This window comes from Balearica regulorum, chromosome 1 (genome assembly GCF_011004875.1).
Source record: "Balearica regulorum gibbericeps isolate bBalReg1 chromosome 1, bBalReg1.pri, whole genome shotgun sequence".
In the NCBI taxonomy this organism is placed as follows: Eukaryota; Metazoa; Chordata; class Aves; order Gruiformes; family Gruidae; genus Balearica; species Balearica regulorum.
This window is the reverse complement of record NC_046184.1, coordinates 81,706,593-81,730,607: the sequence shown is the minus strand read 5'-3', so window position 1 is coordinate 81,730,607 and position 24,015 is coordinate 81,706,593. Positions and strand designations below refer to the sequence as shown.

At 42.3% G+C, this 24,015-nt stretch overlaps 1 protein-coding gene across 1 annotated transcript; it reads right to left on the bottom strand.

The window, feature by feature from the left end:
- Positions 1–3,468: 3,468 nt before the first annotated feature.
- Positions 3,469–20,815, bottom strand: NOBOX (NOBOX oogenesis homeobox). The gene is made up of 9 exons (XM_075744938.1): positions 20,770–20,815; positions 17,333–18,028; positions 16,831–17,048; positions 16,157–16,275; positions 15,103–15,236; positions 7,681–7,951; positions 6,759–7,105; positions 4,298–4,857; positions 3,469–3,976 (listed from the first exon to the last, which is right to left on the bottom strand). Exons 1-8 carry the CDS (start codon positions 20,813–20,815, stop codon positions 4,508–4,510), a joined length of 2,181 nt encoding a protein of 726 aa, XP_075601053.1. The 3' UTR covers positions 3,469–3,976; positions 4,298–4,507.
- Positions 20,816–24,015: the final 3,200 nt, after the last annotated feature.

Below are 24,015 nucleotides of genomic sequence, written 5' to 3'. Positions count from 1 at the left end.
GTCTCTGCGAAGCTGTTGGCTTAACATGCAAGATTTACCAACCCTCACTGGACGGGATGATGCAGGTGCGGGACACACAAGCAGACTAAACAACGCGTCCCCAAGTCCCTCAGTGCTGGTTTTGATGACTTAAGGCTGTGCATCTTATGCCGTGCAGTCTCATCTGGTTTTTATTATTTTATTACTGATTTATTATCAGTTCTGAAGGTATGATTATCATTAAGCTAAATAAGGTATCACAGGTGTTTCCATGCTTGTCAGCATTTAGCTCTGAAGATGCATGGCGCTGACAGATAATGGATTTGGTTGGGGTTTTGGGTTGTTTGGGGTTTTTTTTAATGTATTGTTCTTGTGCTTAGCACAACTATGTGAAGAAAAATCAATATTTATCATTCAGCAATAGATTATTTTCTCATGCTATTTGTAGCAATCTTTATAATAAGCAATGCAAAAAAATACCTTGGGAATTTCAACTGCTAAACTGAATAAATGTTGATACTTCCTAATGTATCCCGCTTTACAGAAACTAAGAAGCCCATAAGAAAAGGCTTCTCTTTCTGACTAAAACAGAAGAGTTAGTTCATGAGGTTCTATGCGTTCTCACCACAGAAAACAGGACTTGTTTGGAAACAATAATGTCTGCTTGCTGACTAAGGCACACAGGAAAAGGTTACTATACCAAATTTACCTGTTTATACATCAGCGATTTAAAAGTAGCAGAAGGTTAACAATTCAATTATGTTAAAATATGCAGCGTAGAGGATAGATATGCGTATGTGAGTGTGCGCATGTGTGTACTGTTCTGCTGAACAGCCACGCTTTGGGTAACCAGACAAAACCTTACAGTTGCTTTCTTTCTGTGGAAACGTGCTTCCGACATTATCCTCGCTCTCATTTCCAGTCTTACAACAATGGTACTGAATTAGTCCAATGCAAGTATGTTCACCTCATAAAACCTCTTCATTAAGTAGGAAAAAACCACAGTAATACTTGATTACACACACAGCTATACACATTTGCACCACATCTGACTTGCTTCAAAATTCTAACTACCTGGCTTGGTGCTTCCAGTTAAAATTAGGATACAGAGGCAAACCATTTTTTCCCTTCGAAAGAGAAGATGCCACGGCATCATCACCATGGCACTTTGAATTTTAATCCTGCCACCCTAACAAAGTCAGCCTTCTTGAGACTTAACATGCAAAGGAAATACCTAATAAAAGCACACAGGGGCCTAAACCCGAAGTGTCCATACAACATGTACCCAATTTTACCAAAAGTAAGTTGCAGAAGGGAAAATAGCACAAGGAGACTAAGGAGGGATGAGATTCCAAGATAGCGGTGCAGTGTGCATTGCAGATACAACAGACAGGCTCACGGAAATATCTAAGATTCTTCACTTTGGTGGGTGACCTGGTGCATGGTTAAGGGCTGTCGCTGCTTCTGCCAGTGGCAGCACTGGGCAAAAAAACCCCTGTCTGCATACCTGTGGATTAGATTAACCTTAGTTTAGCTCCAGCAAAGTCACTGGAATCGCAGAAGGAATGAATCTGGCCATCTGCGTACTCTCAAGTACCCACCTTCCCTCCAGCTGTTACCAGTGATATGAAAGAAATCTCAATTCAAAACTTCAAGCCCAATTGAACCTGGCAAATTTAAGGTACAAGCACAGAAATGAATCAAACTATTCCACTCAAACCGTTCCTGGAGAAGCCTACGTTTTATCCAAAAGCTTGAATGCAAAAGATTTTCCATTTCAAAAATTTGACCGTGGCCATTCAATCCCCAAACTTTTTGAGATTGTAGTCAGTGATCCTGAGTGTCTGAACGACAATTTTACAGGAAATGTCACAGGCAGAATATGCAAGCTGGCTGCACAACTGTGGCACCAAACAACATTAAACACAATTATTCCTGAAAATAAAAAAGTTTCTCATAAAACACCCTAAATTCTACTTTTTTCTTTACTGTAAGAGAAGGGGCAGGTAGGGGCAGACAAGCTGGCATGCTGTTGTTGGTTTTGTCCTTTTGTTCTCCTGGAAGGGCTGGTTGGTTTTGGATCCAGGCAAGACTCACAGCCAGCCCTAGCTAAAAAGAATTCTGCCATTGTCACCACTAACAGTTTTCAGTGCACACTTGTAATTGCAACGAAAACTTCTATTCTCACCTCTTGGAAATATTGGTTTAGGCTGTTCAGCTGTGGATGAGTGAAACAAGTGTGAGCTAACGCACATCCCCCAGCAGTTCTCAGCCTATTACGGACAACAATAAACTTTTGCTCTAGGAGATAAAAATTCCAGAATCTCTATATCAATCTGCAGATTTGGGATATAAATCTGTGCCTGACTATACTGCTCAGCCTTCAGCAGTCTTCAGCCACTGCCAGACATAAACCAGTCTTTTAAAAGACACAGGAGAGAGAAAAAGGAGAGGAGCAGCAGCAACTCCTCCATAGTCTGCTCATAAAGAGCATCTGGCAGAAGTTGAAACAACAGACCTGAAAATACTTAATTTCACAAGATACAAGAGGGGCACCCAGATCATTGTAAATATAAAAATTATTCAGGCCTTGCCTGTTTCCAAAAGACAGTGGAAAGGCTCAGGGTTAAACACAGAAAGTATCCAAGGAAATGCACCTCCATCTTCCTACAACACAATTGTCTTTCCTCACAAGGACACAGCCAGAGCCTGACATACGTTTTAGCCGTTCGTATTCTATATCCCACACATTCAGGTGGTTAAAGCTGATTTGGAAACCATGGTTCCCAGGGACTGCAGCCATTTGTTTACGTACCAGAGTAAACCATCTCTTCACTTGAGCCCTCTGCTGATGACTGATTTCAGAGCCATGTTGCTGATGACTGATTTCAGAGTTGTACTTAATCTATTTCCTAGGCTGACAATCCCATGTAAAGCAGAAGCTGACCAAGACTATCAAGCCAAGATCGCTTGCTCTACTAAACTACTCCTGCTAACGCTGCAGCGTGATATTCCCACAGTACGATTTGAGGGAGGCACTAGAAAAGCCAAAGTTACGAAACATCCTACCAGACTAAACTGCAACACATCCGATGTAAATGTAAGGCGTACCTTTGTAAACAGTCTGCAGTTCCTGTTAACCGAAAAAGACAGTAGAGAGCTTAACCCCTTTTGCAATAACTAAGCCACCTCAGCAATAACCTGTTGGGTCAGTCCCAGAGATGATGACCAAGTATCTCAAGAAAGCAGTACCCACCAAATACTCAAGTTACCACCTAATTTGTACTAAAGTTTGAACAATACAATTCTCAGCCATTCAAACCCATCTACAATTAGAACAGGATGCTAAACCAATAACTGACAGAGATCTGGGTACACTGTTGGCATTTATAGTTACAGTTTTGCTGCCATTTACTGTTGCAGTTTTACATTGATTTTTATTTTTAAAAAAGTAATTCAAGGCTAGCAAACATCAAACCAATGGCAGACTTCCCATGGCACTTTTTGCACTACCTGGAGTTCCTAAAATTAGATGTAGTTTCTAGAGTTCCTCCCCATTTTGCATACATCTTATTCTTGCTGGGATCTCTTCCCATGTATTCCAGGATATCAACCATACCTTCTGTCTCTTGCATGATCCACCTACCCATGGGGCTCTTGTGCCTGTATCAGCTCTTTCCTGTCTGTGAGCTCCTCAAGATTAGAATTCATTAAGAAGAATAAAGTCAGGAGACTTGCAAAAAAAAACCAGACCAGAAGCTTTTATTGATTGAAGTTTCCCTGCTTCTTTCCTCAGCGGGAAAATAATCACGGCAACAGGAAAAAAAAAAAAAAAAACAACCCCAAAAAAGAAACAAAAGAGTGCTTCTGTTGCAAGTATTATTATTCTTGTCTCTCTTTTTGTCTCTTCTTATTTTGCAGAGTTTAAAATGGTAACATTTCCCCTTTGTTTTTTTTCTCAGAATGCAGCATCAGTCATTAGTTTCTTCTTTAATATCTGAAGAAAAAGCAAACATATTCATAAGAAAATGTGATCTCATATGACAGAGAATTTTTTTCAAATGCTTAATATTTCAAAATTAGACATACACACACCCCCCCAAACAATATTTAAGGCATATGACAGCTCTCAACAAATCTAGAGTAAGGTAATTTTGTTTCCAAAATATAGGTCTGAAAATGGAAATCCAAACCGAAAGCTCTCCTTTCCCCTTCGTCTCTTCTTGCTCAAGAACTTCTGTCTTGAAGAGAGGTGTATATGCCTCTGTAAATCTTAGAAATAATCAGGCCTGTGTAGCCATTCAGCTATTTTACTGACCTGTAAGTCCCCATTTCTAAAGACAGATGAATGTAAGAACTAGATATAGAGTAATTGGACCTGTCTTGGACAGCAACCCAGAAAAAAAAAGTTTCATTCATGTTCCATGCCACAGTTTTGATCCTGCATTCAGAGGAGCTACTGCTGTCTTGGAACTCTTTCCTTATCCCCCACTTCTCAAAAAAAAAAAAAAAAAAATCAGCTGGCCTTTCAGTTACCAGCAATAGTCTCTCCTTTCTTGCTGCTACTCTCTACTTCCTCTCTTTCAGCAAGCGATGCAAACTCTGGCTCTGTTTGGTGGTTCTGGTATGAACTCTGGTCTGGTGGTGTCACTCCCTTTTGTTTTCCAGTGTGTGGCATGGATCCCATTGGTGTTCCACTGGGCGCTTGGAAATATGGAGAGGAGGGCAGGCAAGGCGGCCGAGTGTAGGAAATCTGCTCTGTGAAGTACTGTCCTCCTGCTGTGCTAGAAAATGGCATTCGTGAACGCAACTGATTCGAGAATGGAGCACTCTGTGCGTAGAAATCATTCCAGGGGACAGCTTGATAGGCAGTGATGCCTGCTGAGGAAAAAAACAACAAAGAAAGGACAGTATAATGAAAATAAGGAAAGGAGGATTAAAACCATGTACATGTAAAAAAATGCGTATGTTGTGCTTAAGAGAGCACACCCAGTGCAAATACAATATTACAGTTATGCCTTAATGGTTACTGCAATAGAGCAGACATCACACACATATGAAGGTTAACTTTGTTGTTTACATTGCAGTGTATTTATCCAGAACATAGTTATTAGGAGGAAAAACTTAAGTAGTTCATAGCATTGTTATAATCTAAAAAACTTTATGTCACTTCAGCACAGATCCCGAGTGTATGTAATATTAGAGACACATATCCCCAATTTTTTTCCTCCACTCCTATTTTCCAAGTTAGCTCTGTAAAGCGTAAGCTGGATGCTTAATCTTCACTTTCATTTATTAAAGTTGCAATCCAGGAAGCAGGAATGTTTTTTAATTTATATCTATAATTCAACTAAACTGCTCACTTGCTTACATGCTGAAGTAAGAATTATGGGAGTGTGTACACTGACAGATTGGTTCCCTCCCGATTGCACCTCTGGAACCCCAGGCCCTGGTCGTCCACACTGCGTAACAGTCAGAGGATCTCTTCCTTGAACAGAAGAGCCATGCACTGCTGATTCACCACACTATGCTCCGGACAGAAGTACAGAATAAGAGAACATCAACTCTGCCTCTGTTCCTTCAACAATCCTCCAACTTTATCAGTCCTAACAAGCTTGCACCTTTACACATCCCTTTGTGCTCACACGACATGCCCCAAGGCATGCAACACACACTTCTGGCATCACGCTATAAAAACATTAATTTGGTGCACTGGGACACAGACCTCTCATTACTTCTGGCACTTCAACCTGAAAAACCACAGAAAATAATAATTATGCCTTGCAACCGGAGAGGAGAACCAGGCCAAGTGTGCTGGATAGCATGGGTGCTGCCAACCTGTTCTGGAGAATGTTAGCCATGAACGGTGTGAACATGAGCCATCTTGCCCCCATCAGCCTGTGAGTCAGACTTCTCTTCCAGACAAGGTCCACAAAACCAGTACAAAACCAGGAGCAGCATCTGCTGTCTGAAAGCTTTTTATTCTCTTGTGTGACAATGTGTTTTTTGGACTGTGAGCTTAATTTAACAAACCTGACAGTCCAAACAGATAAACTGCAATAGTTTATCTTTTGGTTGTACTCAGGCTTGAACAACTTCAAAATACAAATCCCTGACACAAAACAAGGAGACCAACAATGCCATTTTTACCTAGTTACTTTTTAGAATATTACGCTGAAGTGCTTTAATCTAAACGGTGTTGCGAATTCACGTCAAAGGAAGAAAAAGAAAGAAGCTACATCCATACTCTGTTGGCCCCTGTCTCGAACTCTCTTCTTTTGCACTACCCGAAGATACATAACATTCTTTCACAATGGTTTCTGCAGAAGTTCAGCAGAGTTAGAAGCCTGTTTTTCTTCCTGTCTCCAATTATTTCGTTCGCTGTGGCACCTTTTCCACTTTGCATCCTTGACCCCCACCCACATACACCAAAGGCACATTAGTTTGCACAACTGTACACTCCTCAAAAAAGAAAAATTAGCAATCCATTCCAGACAAAACCGTTGCACTACCTGACATACTCACATGGTAATGCTCTCTCTGATATGCAGCCTACATAGTAACTTTTGATTCAAATTATGGGTGACTCAGCACTTTAAAAGAAAGCACACAAGGAAATTAAAAAAAAAAGATGGCAGCATATATATATTTTTGCATGTATAGGCATATTCCTTCTTTCTGTCACAGTCATCAGTAAAACTACTGATCATGCTGAATGTTTCAGGGTATCACTTAGTTACTCCAGAGGAGCAGGATGCCAAAAGATTTCAGAAATCTACCTGAGTTTCCACTTGGCTGCTGTAACAAGAGCTGTCCCCCTGTGTGGTTTTGTACGTAGCCCTGCGTGGCTCCTGCCGCCCCATAGGTTACCATTCCGCCGTTCCCAGGTAAGGCAAGGAAAGCTGTATGGGACTCAGTGGGTGTTGCAGGAGTGAGACGAACACTGGAAAGCACATTGCCGGCCAGGTGACCTGGCAGATGGTGGAACTGGGAGAGCTGGTGCTGCTGGGGATATTGGGGCAGCTGGTAAATTCCACCCTGGCTGCTGTACTGACAGTACGTGGTCTCTAGGTTGCCTGCTGACTCCAGCTGTTCAGGGTAATTGCAGGAAACTGGTGAACTCAAGCTGCAGAGAGCAAGGAGAGAGGCAATTCAGAGATTAAAGCAGGATCAAGAGCTACAGCAACCTGTACAATAAACAATTGTTTTATCTTCCCCTTGACAACTGCTCCAACCCTGATCTGACTCCAACCCTTCCTCCTAAATGCCAGGCACAGGACAAGGGCAACAGAAACCACTTGAGCCAAGTGCTTTCACAAGATTCTTTAACAATGTGCGTTACTGGGATTACCTTTCCTTCAGCTCTTCCCACTCTCCAAAGCACACCCCAATGCTTAAAACATCCTCTCTCAAGGATTCCTTTTCACTGTGCTTCTGAACCCCACTTTCACTTGACAGGCATGAAATTCTGAAAGCACTCTGATTAAAGGTATCACTTTTCTGATAGCAGGTGACCTGTCCTACTACACACATTATACATTTTTTCATACTCCATTTAAAGGACATTCTCACTCCCATGTCAAACTCCGTACTTATGGTCCCACCTATTTACTTGTCCCATGTCCCACCTTCATTCTCCCATGGCTTCTCCCAGGGTCCACTTTTTTCATCTCCCTCAAAGACAATCTCATCTGTTCCTACCCTTGATTCTGGATGCTGTAAGTGAAGGCCTCCCTGGAGCCATTTTCCTGAGTGGACAAGCTGCATTCGCTGTTGGGAGTGTCCAGTATCAAGGGAACAATATGACTGTGCGGGTTGAAGGAGAGAGTGAGAGGTAGGCTGGCCCTGCGGATGGGTGGAGGGCTGGGAAGACTAGGGAAGCACTCCATTCTGCTGGAACTGAAGTTGAGCTGTGGCAACACCTTTGACTGAACTGCTTCACATGATGCCACCATTCCTGCTGCTGAAGAGACTGTGAATAAAAAGAGAGACATACTATGTTATTACTATACATACTATTAAAAAGGAGCAAGCAGAGGGAATGATAAGAGTGGCAGAACAGAAAAGCAAGATGCTGGTGAAAGAGTGGACATTAACTGATGGGAATAAAAGTAAACAAATACCAGCATTTCTGCTGGGAAACAAAAGGGAGTAGCAGCAAGCTCTCTGGAACACAGGATGATGTTTATTGGTTAAATAAAATTACCTTCGTGATTTCGGTCTCTGCATACTGGATTTATTCAGCTCTCAAGAAGGCAGCCAAATGAAGCAAAGTACTTCCTGGAAAAAAGCCAGGAACAATCCCCCAGCCATCTTCCATCTCTATTGTCCTCTGGGAAAAGTGTGCTGCACAGATTACCTTTTTGAAAAATTTAACTGTGGTTTGAAAGAAACAAAACCATGACTTTAGAGATCCCCTGTCTAGGCCATTTTTCAACCAAATTTTCACTCCTGGTTTGGTCTCTGATGAGTCATGCCCAAAAAAAAAAAAAAAAAAAAAAAAGGCAGAGATGTCAGCTGAAGGGCCTTGGAAAAAAGAAGCTTGGAGATGGAAAAGGAAACCAACACCTTTTGGTTGATAGAATCTAGTTTCATGACCTGTCTCCTCAGTCAGTGCTGGAAAAGGAGAGAGGAACAGTTTCCTATAGAACAGCCTCTGTGGAAAGAGGACAATATAGGAAATGAAAAGGTCAGAATCATGTATGCTGGTGATCCAGAGTAACAAGTATACACAGAAGTTCAAGAAGCTTGCACATGGTGGAAAAGAACAAGATTCTCTTATTATGCCAAATAGCAAGTGATTTCTTTTGAGAAATGTAACCATCAGGTGTGTGTGAGACAATTTCAAATAATTTTTCAAATCTAGCTAGGCTGAACCAGCACAAGGATGAGGCAGATATGAGAAAATATCACTGACTGTTCAGGTAAAATTTGTCTACTCCCACACATTGTAAAGCATTCAGGGAAAGCTAGTAGCATGGATAGTTTACAGCTGTACTCCACCCTTGCAGGCATATAGAGTGACATCAGATGCGCTCCACCAGGTGTGAATCAAAGGCCTTAAACATAAACCCTAAAGCTGCCACAGCAAGCATGAGCAACTGTTAGAGAATTTTGGAATGCATGCCCAGAGAGCTGATAAGGAGATTCCATTTCAACACCTTGTAGCACCATTTCTCAGATTCCTCAGTGTGCTGAGGAATTGTGCCTATCTTAATGCATCTTCCCACTTGCAATTTTTTTCAACTCTATGCAACTACGGAAAGAAGGAATCCAGATGTTTCAATGAAAACTTGAATAGCCCTGATTTTGGGCTCATTTATAAAACTAGAGCAAGATTTAGACTGGCATCCCTTAAGCACGCACATGCCCAGGCAATTCTCAGTGGTTTATGTTTTCCTATTTGAACATACTACTTCTCCGTGTCAGGCAGCATCTATGACATACCTGTCACATTCCCGATTCTTGACATGGATCTAGTCCCACACAACAAAGCACTAGTCAAGACAACATTTAGTATCCTCGCAAGTCAAGATGGCTTAGCCAAAAATGAAGCTGAAGATCTCTTCCGATTTTTTAAAGCCTTCATTTGCACTGGTTCTCCTAACCATTCTGTCCCAGAACACAGCAGTTCACGCAAACATTATGAAACAGCAGCCACGTGGGGCACAACTTACCTGAAAAACAGTCTATAGCCAGATAAAGCATCAGTTCAATAATGACAATAGGATTAGCTATTCTGCAAATGGCCTTAGTCTTGCTCAGGATGAATACAAGCAGTATTAGCAACATAGCCCACGAAATCACTTCTAAACCCATTTTCACACTTACTAAGAATTAGGTTTTTTGAAATATTTGCAACACAGTGCAGATAATCTTTGTGGATCATGGCAATAGGACCCACAGGCAATGAGATCGTGAAGACAGCACACTCTGCCTCCAAAGAGCTGGTTCAGCCTTTTCTAAAGTTTCCTCTACTTCTCAGTCCTTTTAAAGACACTGAATTTGTATCTTCTGAATAAAGCCACAAATGCAGCAAGAATAAACAATTCCCAAAGAAGTAGCAGCTACTAAATCTGACACTGTATTTACAGAAGATTCCAGCATCTTGTTCAATGATGAATTCTGATCACTGGCTTGAGATAATACTTACATTTTACAGTTCTGGTGCTCTTCCTGACATTGATGTAGAGATAGATGTCCTCAGAAGGCTTTCCAGAGAGCACAGGAATGTAACAGTAGGATTTTTTTGTTTATCACTTCCACTATTTCTGGGTTTTCAGTCCATCAGACAACCTTGGGAATTTTTGGAGAGCAATTTAACAATTTGCAGCTTCAGATCTCTGATAGCACCACTCCTGGCGCTATACTTGCCTTAACTCAAGAACAGCTATTCTAAGTCTTCAGTTACACAGCTGTCTTCCCCCTGGTATTGCTGCTTCCTCAACATCCTAGCAGAGTTGAGACATCCATTCTTTAATGCAAATAGCTTCCAATGAATGGGACAGAGTCTTAAATTAACAAAAATGGATGTGTGTATTTCTGTCAGGGTGACTGTGACTTCAGTCTTTGACCAGTCTTGAAAGAGACTCAGGCTTATTCTACAGAGATGTCCCTGAACTTACAACAGGGCGTGGTTTCAACTGTGAAAACATGGTTTTCAAATGTTCTAGGAAGCTGCTTTTGCTGTTTTTAACAGACCAGATCATGCACGCAAGATTTGTTACCTGAATGACACTTATATGCACTGGAGCCCTTCCTCTTGACATCAGCCATACATGTCTTTCTTGGTCAAGCACTTACTCACTTACTATGTTGACTCCAAAAGGCCTTGGCTTGAGATGCCTGCAATGATTCTGGCAGTTAACCATGCAGCTGCTTGCAGACTGTTTGGGAGGCTGGAGACCGTGATTGTAACTGTTTAACAAGGCCAGTGCTGGGCACAATGCAGCTGATGTTGATTACAGCCTGAGCGACCAGTCTAACCTCATATGGTCTACTTGCTAGGGCTGCTTTCTCAAGCATCAAATCAACAGTTCAGCAAAAGGCTCTATTACTATGAGTTTCTGTGTCACACACTATCCAATCCAGTTTCTTTTAATGAAACATGCCTGGGTAATTGCAGCATTCCCTGGAACATTAAGGGCCATCACAAAGCTTTCCACAGATACATCCTCTTCTTTAAATTATGAGAAAACACATCGCTCTTGTAAATTACATTTTGAAAGTAGACAAAATATTCAAACGTAGGAGCAATGGCATTCTTCATTTAATGGACAGAAGATGAGTAAATCAACTTCAGTCTCTAACTTTGAGAAGCATGTCAGTCTGATCCTCTTCTGTATTTTCAGTAGGCCAGAACCTACTGCTTGTTTAAAAGGTACGACTCTTGCTTGCTGTGTTAGCTACACATCAGCAGCTTTAAAGTAATTTGTTCAAAAGCCAGAATCCTATAAGTGACATCATTACAGCTTGTCATTTATTTACCATTCTTTGACATTTCATATCCAACTTCATTCAATTGCCCCCAAGACTTCTGCTACAATCCCATCTCTGCCATTGAATAATCATCTTGCTATTTGTGTAAGAGCTACCAACATAGGCTGGGTTCCTGACGTGTCCTCAGCAAGACAGCCACATGAAACAAAATATTTCCTGCAAAAGCACCAGAGGGGCAGAAAACTGTCCTCCCATATACCAGAGGCATAAAAAGTAACTTTTCTTTCTAAAGGGTCAACTCTAAAGAAAACATAAGCCAATGTTTGAAGTCAATGAATCACAGATATGTATCTGTAAGAAATCTCAGACAAACAAGAAAAACTTCAAATAACTGCAAATGTTAAAAAATACCTCCATTAATTTAAAGCAAGCTCTCTGTCTAGCAAAACTAGTCAAAAAACAATTCTAAGAGCAAAGCAAGCTCAAGATTGAATTTTTGAAGCACAAAAGGCTCTTATGGCAAGTAGTGTGGCTAACACCAAAATCAGAAGCCATAACTGCCAGCAAGGTATTTTTAATCGGCTTGTTTGGAGAACTGTACAAAACAGCAGGACATTAAAAAAACCCAACAGACAGTCAGAACTACTGGCTAGATCAAGAAAAAACAATGGAAAAAGTGGCACTGAACACTCTCCAAAGGTGTCAGGTAACAGATCGTACTGTTCTCATGCACTCAACTCATTTGCTTGTCCTGCTGAAAGTGGTTAAACACACTGCTACCAAGGAAAGCGCCTCAATAGCCACTCCATTAGGCCACAGTCTTGGCAGAGCTGCACCATTACGCACAAGTCATTTTGCTGAAACCTGCCATGAACTGTTTCCACAAGGACCACTTTTTCTAAGTGTTTGCCTTGTAAATTGATAATCTTTTTATTCATTCATTCCCTCTTTTATTTTTCTTCTGTTACTTTGGATTTTATCCTATCCAAGTTTTATCTCCTTCATTTTCTGAGATATTCTAATAAAACCGGTGGACCCTGGATGGTCCTATTTATCGGCAGACTTTTTTTCTGAGGAGTCTGAATTAATTTGGACGTTACACTGTCTTTCATTTTTCTTCCATTTCATTTTCTGCTTTCATTCTGAAAGAGAAAAGTCTGCCTATGCAATGCTAGATAACAAAAAAAAGCAAGTTTCATTCCCCATGGCTGTGTTATCCTGCATCTAGTAAGGCAAAACTGAGACTGAAGCTTTTCTTGTGATCGTGCTATGCAGATCTCTCTTTTATGAGGACTCTCTGCACCTAGTAACAGTTTTCCCTCAGAGGGACCACTAACTTTGGTCTCTACTCTGCCCAGGCACCAATTTTCCTATGACTTGTAGGAATGTAATTTTTTAAGATCTCTACCTTCTGTGAAATTTGATTCAAAAAACTGGGAGGGCAGGGTGGGTTTCATAAACAAAGAGAGCATGTGGCTTATTACACACACACCATATACCTCCTTCCCCTCAGGAAACCAGGTTAAAAACCAATCACCAAATCTCAGTTTGTGTGCATTAGCAAAGTATGCCTCTCTTCTGCAAAGGGATTTAGAAAAGGTCCTTTATTCCCAAACAGATCTGTATCTGGAAAGTATTTACCAGCCTTAGATGACACAAATAGATTTCATTACTTCTTTCCCAGCATGATTTAAAGAGAACAAGGGGAAGCTTGTACCGCCACACAGATCTAGCACAATGAAGTACATTCTCATCTTCACACGTCCTTAACACTGAAGATATAGGTGTTTCAGACAAGCAAAGGAAGTATGTGTTTCATAAAAGTTAGACGCATGCATAGTAAATGCAATAGGGCAGCAGCAAGTTCAAAGCATTCAAGGAGTAAAACCCCAGCTATCTTTATCGCTCATTTTCTCACATACCCAGTCCACTTTCAGGGACATTCACTTACACATTGCACAAAGAATTCAGATGGGACATTTCTTTCCTATCAGAAAGATTGCTTGTGTTTTCCACATGGAGAACTACATCTCAGTGTGCAGATTCACCAGAAAGAAATTGCTCAGTACAGACAGATGGCAAGATCACATCCTTGAATGAAACTTTATTTCTCTAACAGATATATTCTCTCTTGACTAAACAGCATGTCTGCAGATGTACTGTAGGAACCAGGAAAGTTGTGAATACAAGTGTAGAAATATGAGGATGTTTGGTTTGTTTCCTTTAAATGAATTATTTTGCAAAATCTCAGTCTTTATCTAATTAAATACAGGACTCACACTGCACCACTTCATCATTCTAGAAAGCAGTGAATTATTCAGACACTTTGACCATATTTACTCTGCTGCAAGACGAAGTGGAAAAAACTGGAACTAACTGAATTACAGTCATTGGTTAAACTGGTCATAGAATTGCCTAAAGCAGTCCTTGCCTTGAGACTATGACAGGCAAATTTAAATGACAGAAGTGCTAAATTATGGTATCAAGAAAGTATCTCAATTAAGTATTTTTAGCATACATATCTATTTATTAGTATTCTAAGCTTATTTATACAGTCATAGTTACTTTCTACAGTGCCAAAATACTTTTAAGGTACCAGCACTATCAAAAATACGTTAAAGTCTTTGAGTCGTTATTAGAAAATAACTTGCACAGAACTACCCTTAATACTGATAATCCTGTATATTTAGAATACAATGAGGGGGCAGAAATGATGGCATGAAATTCAAAAGAATGAATTACACTGAGAAGCAGGAAAATACACACACCTGTTTCACATATCAGCACATCTATTGCTTAGGATATCTGTCCCTAAGGAAATGATGAAGCCCTCATCACTTTGGAAATATTTTCAAGTTGTGCCAACTTGGAAAGGTAAACATATATGGGAAATGCTTTAGGGAACATTCCTGACTCTAGGAAATGCTCTGATACTCCACACATGAATACACGATTGAACGAATCTTCTCTTTTTGGTTGCCATCAATCTTTAAAGTCTAAATGCAGCTCAGGTAGAAAACTGGTCCAACAGCACACCCCACTGACTTTCAACAACACGGCAACAGCAATTAGGCTGTACGCTTAAGAGTTTGAGTAGTCTAACTCCCTCTAGGTCTTGCACAAAACAGAAAATTGCACTGGTTGGAGAAGTCAAGGAACATCAAGGAACATCTCACCTTTGAGATTCAAAGGCATGGAGTACCTGAGGGAGGCTTGACAACCCCAACAGTTTATACAATGCACTTTCTTCACACAACTCACTTGACTACAGGTGGTAGCCAGAACATCAGAGTCTAAACCAGAACATGGGATGTCTGTATCTGCCATGAAGACCATAATAAACAGAATAACACTTTCATCACCATTCAGAGAACCAGTACCAGTGTCAAACAGCTATTACAGAGAATGTCCCAACCATGTATCCTTACGAAGTCATATTCAAAATTCCTTGCTGGCTTGTGCTAAGACATGAATAAGAACTGCAAATTTGGCGCAAGTGTTAGCACGCAGGCACTACTGTGGCTGGTAGATACTCAATTAGCAGAGAGCTGCCAAACCTGGTGTCACTTTTTGGACTGATGGCATAGGGTTCTCACATGACCTTCCCTAAATTGTTTGGGAACCTATCAGCACTGCCAGCTAATTCTGCAGCTCTGAAAAATACTTATGCTGATAGGGTCTCACCTGAGGAGGAGGCAAGCGATGCAGGATGTCCACTGAGCAGGCTGGAGTAGTTCCCAGCTGTAGTGTCTACACTCAGCATGGAAGGCTGGTCACGAGCAATGTCAGGCAGTGGAGGCATGGGAAGAAGAGATGCCCTGCAGGTATACATAAAGGGTGTGAGCATGGACCCAAGGACAAGACAAGACATTATGACAAAGTATACACACTTCTAAGTATCCTACAATAGGCAAATCCTAGATCACTAGCAGGTGGAAAGGGAAAGCGCTGGCTGATTTGTGAGTGCAAGGAGAAACAGCGCAAGGGATGCTGTATCAACAGTATTTGGGGAAGCAGCCCCAGGTCACTAGTGTGGAAAGGACAGGCAGCAGGGACAGTGCAATGAAATCAGTCAGGTGGTCTCCAATCTTTCACTTGATTTTTCTCTTTTTTATTCTGTTTTCTTCACAGAAAGATTCTCACTCCAGATTGCCATAAATACCTTTCTTCCCTCCTTCCCTCAGTCCCCCTTGAAAGACCATCTACCATACTCCCTTCCCCCACCCCCCAATAAATCTCCCCTACTCACCTATGAAAGTTGCTATCTTGTATTTCTTCAAGGAAGCCCATGACTTTGTAAGACTGATCTAAGCAAGCATTTCCATTGCCAAGTGAAAAATCCATGGAAATGGAAAGCGAGGGTGGGAGAAGGACTGGGATAAAAGAATTCCCAAGTGCACACAAAGCACCCAGCCAACATGTTCACAGAAACTAAAAATGAAGGGGTGATTCCACAAACCTTTTCCATCTCATCCCCTGCTCTCTACATGACTTCAGCAAGAGGGATTTCAACACTTACTTCAACACAGTGCTACAGGTTATTCGAAAGTGCTCTTAAGAGGGCCCACTACAATTTGCCCAGAAATCTGTCAGGCTGGAGAATACAGGGGACAGGCTACTGAGGTCCAGCTCAACAGTCAGCTCGCCATAGCTTAAATGTTAAGGGGAAATAGCAAAGGAAAAATATTTAATGCATTAGGTATCTATTGTGGAGAAATGAGAAAACAAAGTCCCTCACCCATAACCATCTGACCCAAAGGGGACTGACAGAGCTGATGACGTCGGATATTTTTTGTTGCCTTTCATACTCAACTTCTCCGATTTTCGCCACTTTGCCCTGCGATTCTGAAACCAGACCTGATAAATGGAAAGAAAGGATACGTTCAGAGAGGAAACCATCTATACATGGGGACACAAGTAATGAATCGGCAATGAGTGCCTCCACACATCAACAGGTGAGGCCAGAAACCTTTCTTCCCAAAAGGTTTACCTCAAGAAATGTTTCTTCCAAAGAATCTGCAAGATTCATTGCAACCAGAGAGAACTGCAGACAGATATCCGCAAACCCCAGTTTCCTTTGTTGCCCATGATCTTCAAGATAAAGAGATTAACGCCAGTCTCCTTAGCCTCTTTTACCTACCCATTATGTGTCTCATCTTAGGAAACAGGAAGAGATGGAGTACGCAACCGCAGACTCCACGGCCACTTTGGGTGGGGTAGTTGGTTGTGCAGTGTCCATCCCTGTGAGCTCTCCTCCTCCTCTTGTCACCAGTGGCAGGTGCAGTGTCTATCCCATTACTCATGAGCTTCTCTTTCCTTCCTACTCAAGCTCCTCACCCTGCCCCAGTCCCTTGCCCTGTCAATTTTTTGCACAGAACCCACAGTCAGCACCATTACCCACACCGGCGTTACCATGATACGCTGTGGTGTTACACCAACCACAGCAGCAATCTCCCTCCTCTTCTCATTGTCGGGGTAGTGGTCTTCTTGGAACATCTTCTCCAACTCTTCTAGCTGCTCTAAAAATGATGCATTGTTCAAAGAGAGAGATGGGGAGTACGCAATAAGAAAACAAAAAAATAAACCCAAAGGTAACAAGACAGGGAAAACACAAACCAGAACATTTTCTGCTATATTTAGAAATACATGAACAACATAAAAGATTTTTTTTTAAATAAACAAAAATTTTCTTCCACAGTAAAACAAAGAGCATCGCTAGTGATACTTCAAACATAAGGCACTCAGCAACCTTTATTTGCAGAAGTTTTCACATGTCTAATAGTCTAAAATGCACTGTAATACCAGTTAGAGCAGTTCAGCACCTCCACGCTGTGCCTTCCGTATGGTGAAGGAAACACCAGCACCACTGGCACTACAGGTGTCACTGTCTGCCAGTGGGTTCCCCATTATCTACCTGCACTATAGAAGGTGCGTGACTTCTTTCTGACCGGTGGTAAAATTTCTGGATTCCCAAGTAACTCTTTTTTTCCCTTGGTCCCATGATGGCTACTTCCAGATTCCAGGATTGAAGGCACCTTGTAGGATTGCTGAGCTGCAGCATCGACTGAAGTGCATTTGGATAATCGGTGAGTAGCTGGGCCACACATGTCCTGCCTGTAGAGGTCTCCAGGGATTCCACTAGATGCGTTCTCAGTGCAGATTCCACTTCTATTGTTGTTTTTTTTCTTCTTTGCCTCTTTTTCGATGCCATCAGAAAAATAGCTGTCACACAGTTCACGTGACCCTGACTGACCTGTGAACTCCTGTGCAAATTCAACCACAGAAAGTGGGGGCACAGCCTTTCCCTCACTGAGGAAATTTGACAGCTGCCCACACACTGAGGCAAGGTCGAGCTGGCTGTCAAGGGCCGCTGAGTCTTGGGAAGTTGACCCAGTTGCCTGCAGGGTGCAATATCGTCCATCTTCCTCCACCTTCTTTACAGGGCTGATATTATCTTCTGTTACCAAGGTATCCTCAACTTCTTCCTTTACAGCTGTGCTTTGGAACGCAGATAGCACACTGCTCTGTGTACCCTTCCCACCAACAGCATCAGCATCTACCACAAAGTGCTCAGTATTCAGCGATGTGTCGTCCTCCTCGTCCTTGCGCTCTACAAGGAAAAAATGAAAAACACCACCCCCTCACCCCACATGCACACTGCCTAAGCCAGATGTGCTTGGATGGCATGAGGAAAAGGGTGTGCATGGATAGGAAGTTTCAGTTACAGGAGAAGGAAAACACTACACAACGAAACCCAACAGTGAAAAGAACTAGAGAGTTCAAAATAAAGGCTGTCACCAGGACAGAGTGCTGCTAGGAAAGCAACAGCAAAGAATGTAATATGGTCAATATGGAGATATTCAAACATCTGAGATGAGAAAAGCTTCATTGTGAGAGTGACGATGCCTGCAAAAACAACCAACTGTAAACTACAGGAATAATTAATTCCAGACACAGAGAATAAACGAAAGGTTGTGTATTACAAAAACAGTAGTGGGAAAACAGCACTAGGCCTAACAAACGTCTTTGGAATAAGCAACAGAACAAAAATCAATGACTTACCAAGACACTAAGTGTCACCTTATTAAAATGAGCAAAAGAAAAATACAAATAAAATTCTGGTCTACTGTATCAGCAGTGATTATCTGACAAATGACATCACTCTTTTATTTATAGAGGTTTCTGTTTCTATCATACTCAAGCTGACCAAGCGGTAAAACAATTCATTGTACAAACTTCTAATAACTGCCTTAAATTAGTTTTCTGCAGCTTCAGCCACCACACTTTTTAAATAAGAGACTTACAAGATAGGTAATGAAATAGGTGGCTGAGGACAAAAATAGGTGAAGAAGTCTTACCAAGTTTAACAAAAACCACAAACTGCATTATACTAAGAGAGACTGAATAGTAGAAGACAGGTCAGAAAGAACACTGCAAGAGAAGTAATTAAAATAGGTAACAGAATAATAAAGCAGTATTATACTTTCCCAGCTGGCATATACATTTCCAAAAGAAAAAAAAAAAAAAGCCGCTGATTGTCTCAGAATGTGTGAGTCTGTGTGATTTCTGCTACTTAAAAAAAAAAGTTACTATTTCTTAAGACTAGAAAGTAAAGTAATAAAACCAAAACACCCGTCTGCAAAGAGGAAAGTTTGAGCAGACTGTTGGCAGCATTTCAGTTGTATGTTCCTACAGAGAACTCTGCTTGTTTAATTTTTGGGGAAAAAGAGCTAAAATAATTTAATTTCACTTTGTTCTACTTTTGATTAGTACAATGCCAAAATAAAGAACTTGCTTTCTGCCTCAATGTTTCTTTCTTAATTGTTAATCAAGAAGGAACCCCACAATGCCAGTTAGATGGCAGAATCTTCATGGAAGTATGAGGGGACGCCAGCCTGCTTCCAAGACCTTCTAATTTGCTTTTTACAGGATTAAGAGAACCAAATTAGTTGCAGGGGAAAGAGACAGCAGCAGGAAACTATGCAACTATAATAATTTCATCTTGTTAAGCAGCAACAGTTCCCACTGCTGTTAAATGAGATGAAATATCCTGATGGGGTGGGTCAAGAACTGAGGGAGACAGAAGCTGGCTATGTTCTATATAATTCCTTTTTCCACCGTCCTCCTTGCTGCCTCTGAGCTCATCTTACTCATGTGAAAAAGCTAATATTTTCACATGTTGTCCATTCTGTCACCCTCTTCCTCAAATCACGATTAGCATTTTCAGCTTAGTTCTTTGAGAAAGCTTTTTACTTATGTTTACTTTTATGCAAACATCACTATGCACTTGCATCACAAGATACATTTAAAAGTCTTGTGTATGTATCATGTATCTGCAGCAAAGAGATTGACACCTATGAGTTTTATATCATCTACAGGAATATTCCTCCAAGAAAAAGTGAATTGCTGTCTCTATTTGTAAAACATATAGCAAAGGCCTGACAACTACTTGGGACTGCCAAAGAAAAGACCTGAAACAAAAATAAAGTTTAGAGAGAAAGATAGGCCCTCATAATAACAACTAGGGAGTTGGCAACTCAGTCCTTTCTCCCATGTTTCCTATGACAAGAGACCAGACTGAACATCACTTTGTCCTACTTTTAGATAAACATAACCCTAAATAGATGGGATTTTAACTGACTGGGAACATCATACATATAGCATCTGGGACACCTGAGCAGCTGAAGGTGCACAAGTAAGAAGCAAAGTCCTCTTTTTCTTCTCACAGCTGCCTCCTTAGACATTTCTTGGCACAAGGTAACAGCTTCCACAGTGACAGCAGGATTTTTAAGGTTGTTCTGAGCACTTGGTACAAAGCAACCTGAACACACGCACAGGGAGAAACATCGGCTTCACAGGTACACCCAGGCAAGCTCAGACAAGGAGGAGGAAAACTGGACAGCGGGTGAAAGTGGGAAGTGCCAGCAGCCTACAAACCCAGACGCAGCGGGAGCCCCTCAGTGTGATACACAAAGGGCAAACTACCTGCCCCAGCCCTCACCCCCACTTGCCAGGCGCTTTTACAAGCCAGGTGACAGGAGAGCCGCGCAGGCACCGGGCCGAGGAGCAGCCCCGTGCCCCAAACCCCCAAGGCACCCCGGGCAAAATGGCAGCTTCCCACAAGGGCCAGGGCCCTGCAGAGCCGCCTGCCCAAGGAGACGAGGGGAGACAGGGGCTAATGACTGCCGGCCCTCACCGTCGCAGCCCACACGGTGGGCCCGCCACACAGGCAACAGCCCAGAGGAGGCAACAGGGTCGTTATCCTCTACCGGGGCTGCTCATTAGGCTCATTGCCGGGTGCCTCCCCCTCGGTCATTAATGATGAGCCGGCGCCCCGTCCCCGACCCTTACCCAGCCCTTCGGGCGCCCGCTCCTCCTCCACGCCCGCCCCGTCCATGCCGGCTCGGCGGCAGCGCGTCCAGCCCTGCCTGGTTAATGCCCCGCCCGGCGGCGAGCCCCGCGCGAACTGCAGCCGCCAGCCCCGTCCGGCTCGTCAAGGCCACCTGGGCAGCCAGCGACCCTCGGGGGGAGAGCGGGGTGGAGGCTACCTGACCAACCTACCTCAGCTACCCGGGCAGGCGGGGAGCGGCAGAGGCGGGCTCCCCCAACCACACCCGCAGGTAACGGGGCCGCAGCCCCGGGAGCCCCGGCCGCTGACGGCGGAGGTGGGCCGGCGGCTGGGGTGGGCACCCTGCTCTGCCCTTTGCGGGGTTTGGGTGGCTCGCGTCGCCCGCCTGCCTTCTGCCTCCTCAGGTGTCCCGGCCGGGGGCAGCCATCTTCCGCGGGCCGCCGTAGGGGAAGGCGCCTGTCCTCCCTCACAGCGCCGGTGCGGGAGGCCGGAGAACTGGTCTCCAAGGGAGGAGAAACGAGGTCCCTGCACGTAGGGTACAGAAATGTTTCTGGCACATCTGAAGATACCTGAAAGACCGTGCTTTGTGAGCTGCCATGAGGAGCAGGCTTAAATATCGCTAATAGCATGCCTTGGAAACCCAGATGTTACCAAATTGGATCGTGTAATATGAATGAGATGGACCTCATTATCTTTCCTTGTGGGCTGGTGGGAAGACAGACTCATTTTTTTACGTGCTGTGGCTACAGTTGTTTAGCAGTGCTTCTGATTCTGCATAAACATGGCTTTGAGAAATAAATGGCACTTCTTGGCTTTTACATGCTGTAAATTTGCATTCTTTCAAAGCTTGCATTCTTAGAAGAAACAATGCTCCTAACACAGTGGTACTGGGCAATTAGACCCCTCACACTACGACAACTACTGTCATCTGCTCAGGTTACATTTAAAACAGCTTTGTGCATTTGCAGGTGTCTACATGAGATGAAGGGCAGCAGTAAACCAAGCCTGGCCTTTCTGACTTCCTTCTTCTCACACACAGTTGATGGAGAGACGTGTGCTGCAACTTAGGTCGCAATGGTTCCAGAAATCAAGCCCTCTGCTCTGCACCCTCTGTGTACAGCTTTCCTTGCCACTGAGCGAAGCACGGCCAGCTCTAAACATGACTTTCCCGTCTGCAAAAAGCAAAGCCAGTGCTTGGTTGAAGAATGAGATTTTCTTAATTGTGTTCTGCTGCACCGAGACACAACATCCTTCATCCTCCTTTTGGTATTTGGCTATCTCATTGCTGGCATGGCACTATTCTCCTACTGTACATTTCCCCATATGCCCTGTTTTTGTTTCGAGGTTCACTTTAGCATAGAAGGTCCTGCTTCTGCAGGTGCTTTCACCTGAGAGTAGTTTCATTGTGTTAAATGAGTATAATCTGAAACATGTGTGCCAGCATTTTGGAGACAGTATGATTAGCATGACAGTGCAGCTGGTTCAGTGACCAAGTGCAAGACATGCTGGCTGGTATGTTATTGCTGCTGAAATGGCATTTAATTTGTTAGCAGCATTCAGCTGACAAAACACAAGTCTGATCTTAGAAGGGATGGGACCTCTTCAATATTAGATAAAAGTGCAAAGATAAAAATCACTAGCTGCTTCAGAGGTTCCCCTTTCTGAGCAAGGTGGTTTATTTACTGGACTGGTCCTACTGTCAGCTTTTTCTAGTATTGTGAAAGGGAATAAGAACTGTGGAGGATGCTTTCATCTATTTTCCTTTAGGAGAGACCAACACAGGTCTCCAGGGCTGTGAGCTTTTTTTTTTTTTTAAGCCACATATGTATCTTTTTTATACTTTATATGAAAAAATGATAGTATTTAGACTATTTGATTTTCAGACCTAAACCAAGAATTTCTCAGTTTCTCAACAAAACTTTTTAAATGTAGTTCATGCTTGTATTTCGTTGCTGTTCTTATCACAAAAAGAAATGAGTGTAACAACTGACCTCTAAAGGTTGTCTTTAATTTTTTTCAGTATAGAAATACTGAATTTCTTTTGTCCAGATATACTATGTACCAGTCTCCAAAGGTTCCTGTGAAAGATGATGGTTTCTTCATGCTTCAATTTACAGCCAGCTGTTTAAGATACACTGGCATCTCTCATAGAGTGTTCCTACTGTAGACCTTTGGGGATCTTACTAGAAAAGTAATTTGGGGGGGGGATTTGGCTGACAAACTCTACACTTGTATTTCTGTTTAATACTGATTTTCTGGGAAATCAGGTTATCCACATGAGATATGAGTCAGAGATCCTGACTCATAATTAAGCCTGTAATAGGATGCAGCAGATACTCTGTCAACTTGATTCCTGCCTCTTGAATGTGCAGTTGTGATATTGTACTAGTTTGATTAAGTTTGTACAAACCAAGGAGAGGTAAATAAGTTTCAAAAAGCATGAAGCAATTCAGTGCAGATTTGTTTATGGATTTTGGTGGCAGGATGGTGCTGGGGCTAAAAATTTAACTAAATAGTGACAAGTTGAGGCCTACCTGAAGTGTAAGAAATCACAGTAAACCAGGGTATAAGCACTAGTTCTTAGAAGCATAAGCTGATCTTTAAATGTTCCTAAACATACAAAAACCTGACAACAGGAAATAAAGGCTGTACCTGTGACAGCAAGAAGTTAACCTTTGATCCAACTAGTTAAACAGTATAGAAGTCCTGTCAGTCACAAGAACAGTGGCCTTGAAGTTTCCTATCTCAACCAGAACATACAGAATTTAACATAGAAACCCCCTTGGGAGACTCTGATGAACAATATGACTGCTTGTTTTTGAGAGCAGAAGTTGAAAGAGTAAAGAATTCTTGACTTTTAGAACGTTTAACAAGATGACTTCTGACTGAGGATGGCAGTATCTATGCTACTTTACCATGAGGAGGCAGGCCATAGATGAAGCTGATAGGGGTATGGGATGCCTCAGACTGCCTGCATAAGATGACCTTATGCGGGCACATACTGAATGGTAGTGTTCTGTATCCCGGTTGAGACACTGGTGATCCTAATGATTTATGTATCGCATAAATTCATGACAGCCAGAGACAAGCTATCTGTACTTAATATTCACTTAGAAAGGAGAGTTATGTGGAAAAAATAATGAAAATACTGAATATATATATTCAGTAAATATTGAATTACTTGTATTTGAGATTAAAACCTAAGTAGCAAGGAGAAGTTGTTTATTTTAACTGGAGAAGTGCATGAG

Coding starts and splice junctions, on each gene's coding strand:
- NOBOX (XM_075744938.1), bottom strand. CDS start 20,815: ATGGACGGGGCGGGCGTGGAGGAGGAGCGGGCGCCCGAAGGGCTGG. Junction 17,049..17,332: donor ACGCACCTTCTATAGTGCAG/GTAGATAATGGG, acceptor TTCTAAATATAG/CAGAAAATGTTCTGGTTTGT. Junction 7,106..7,680: donor TACAGCATCCAGAATCAAGG/GTAGGAACAGAT, acceptor TGCTCTCTGCAG/CTTGAGTTCACCAGTTTCCT.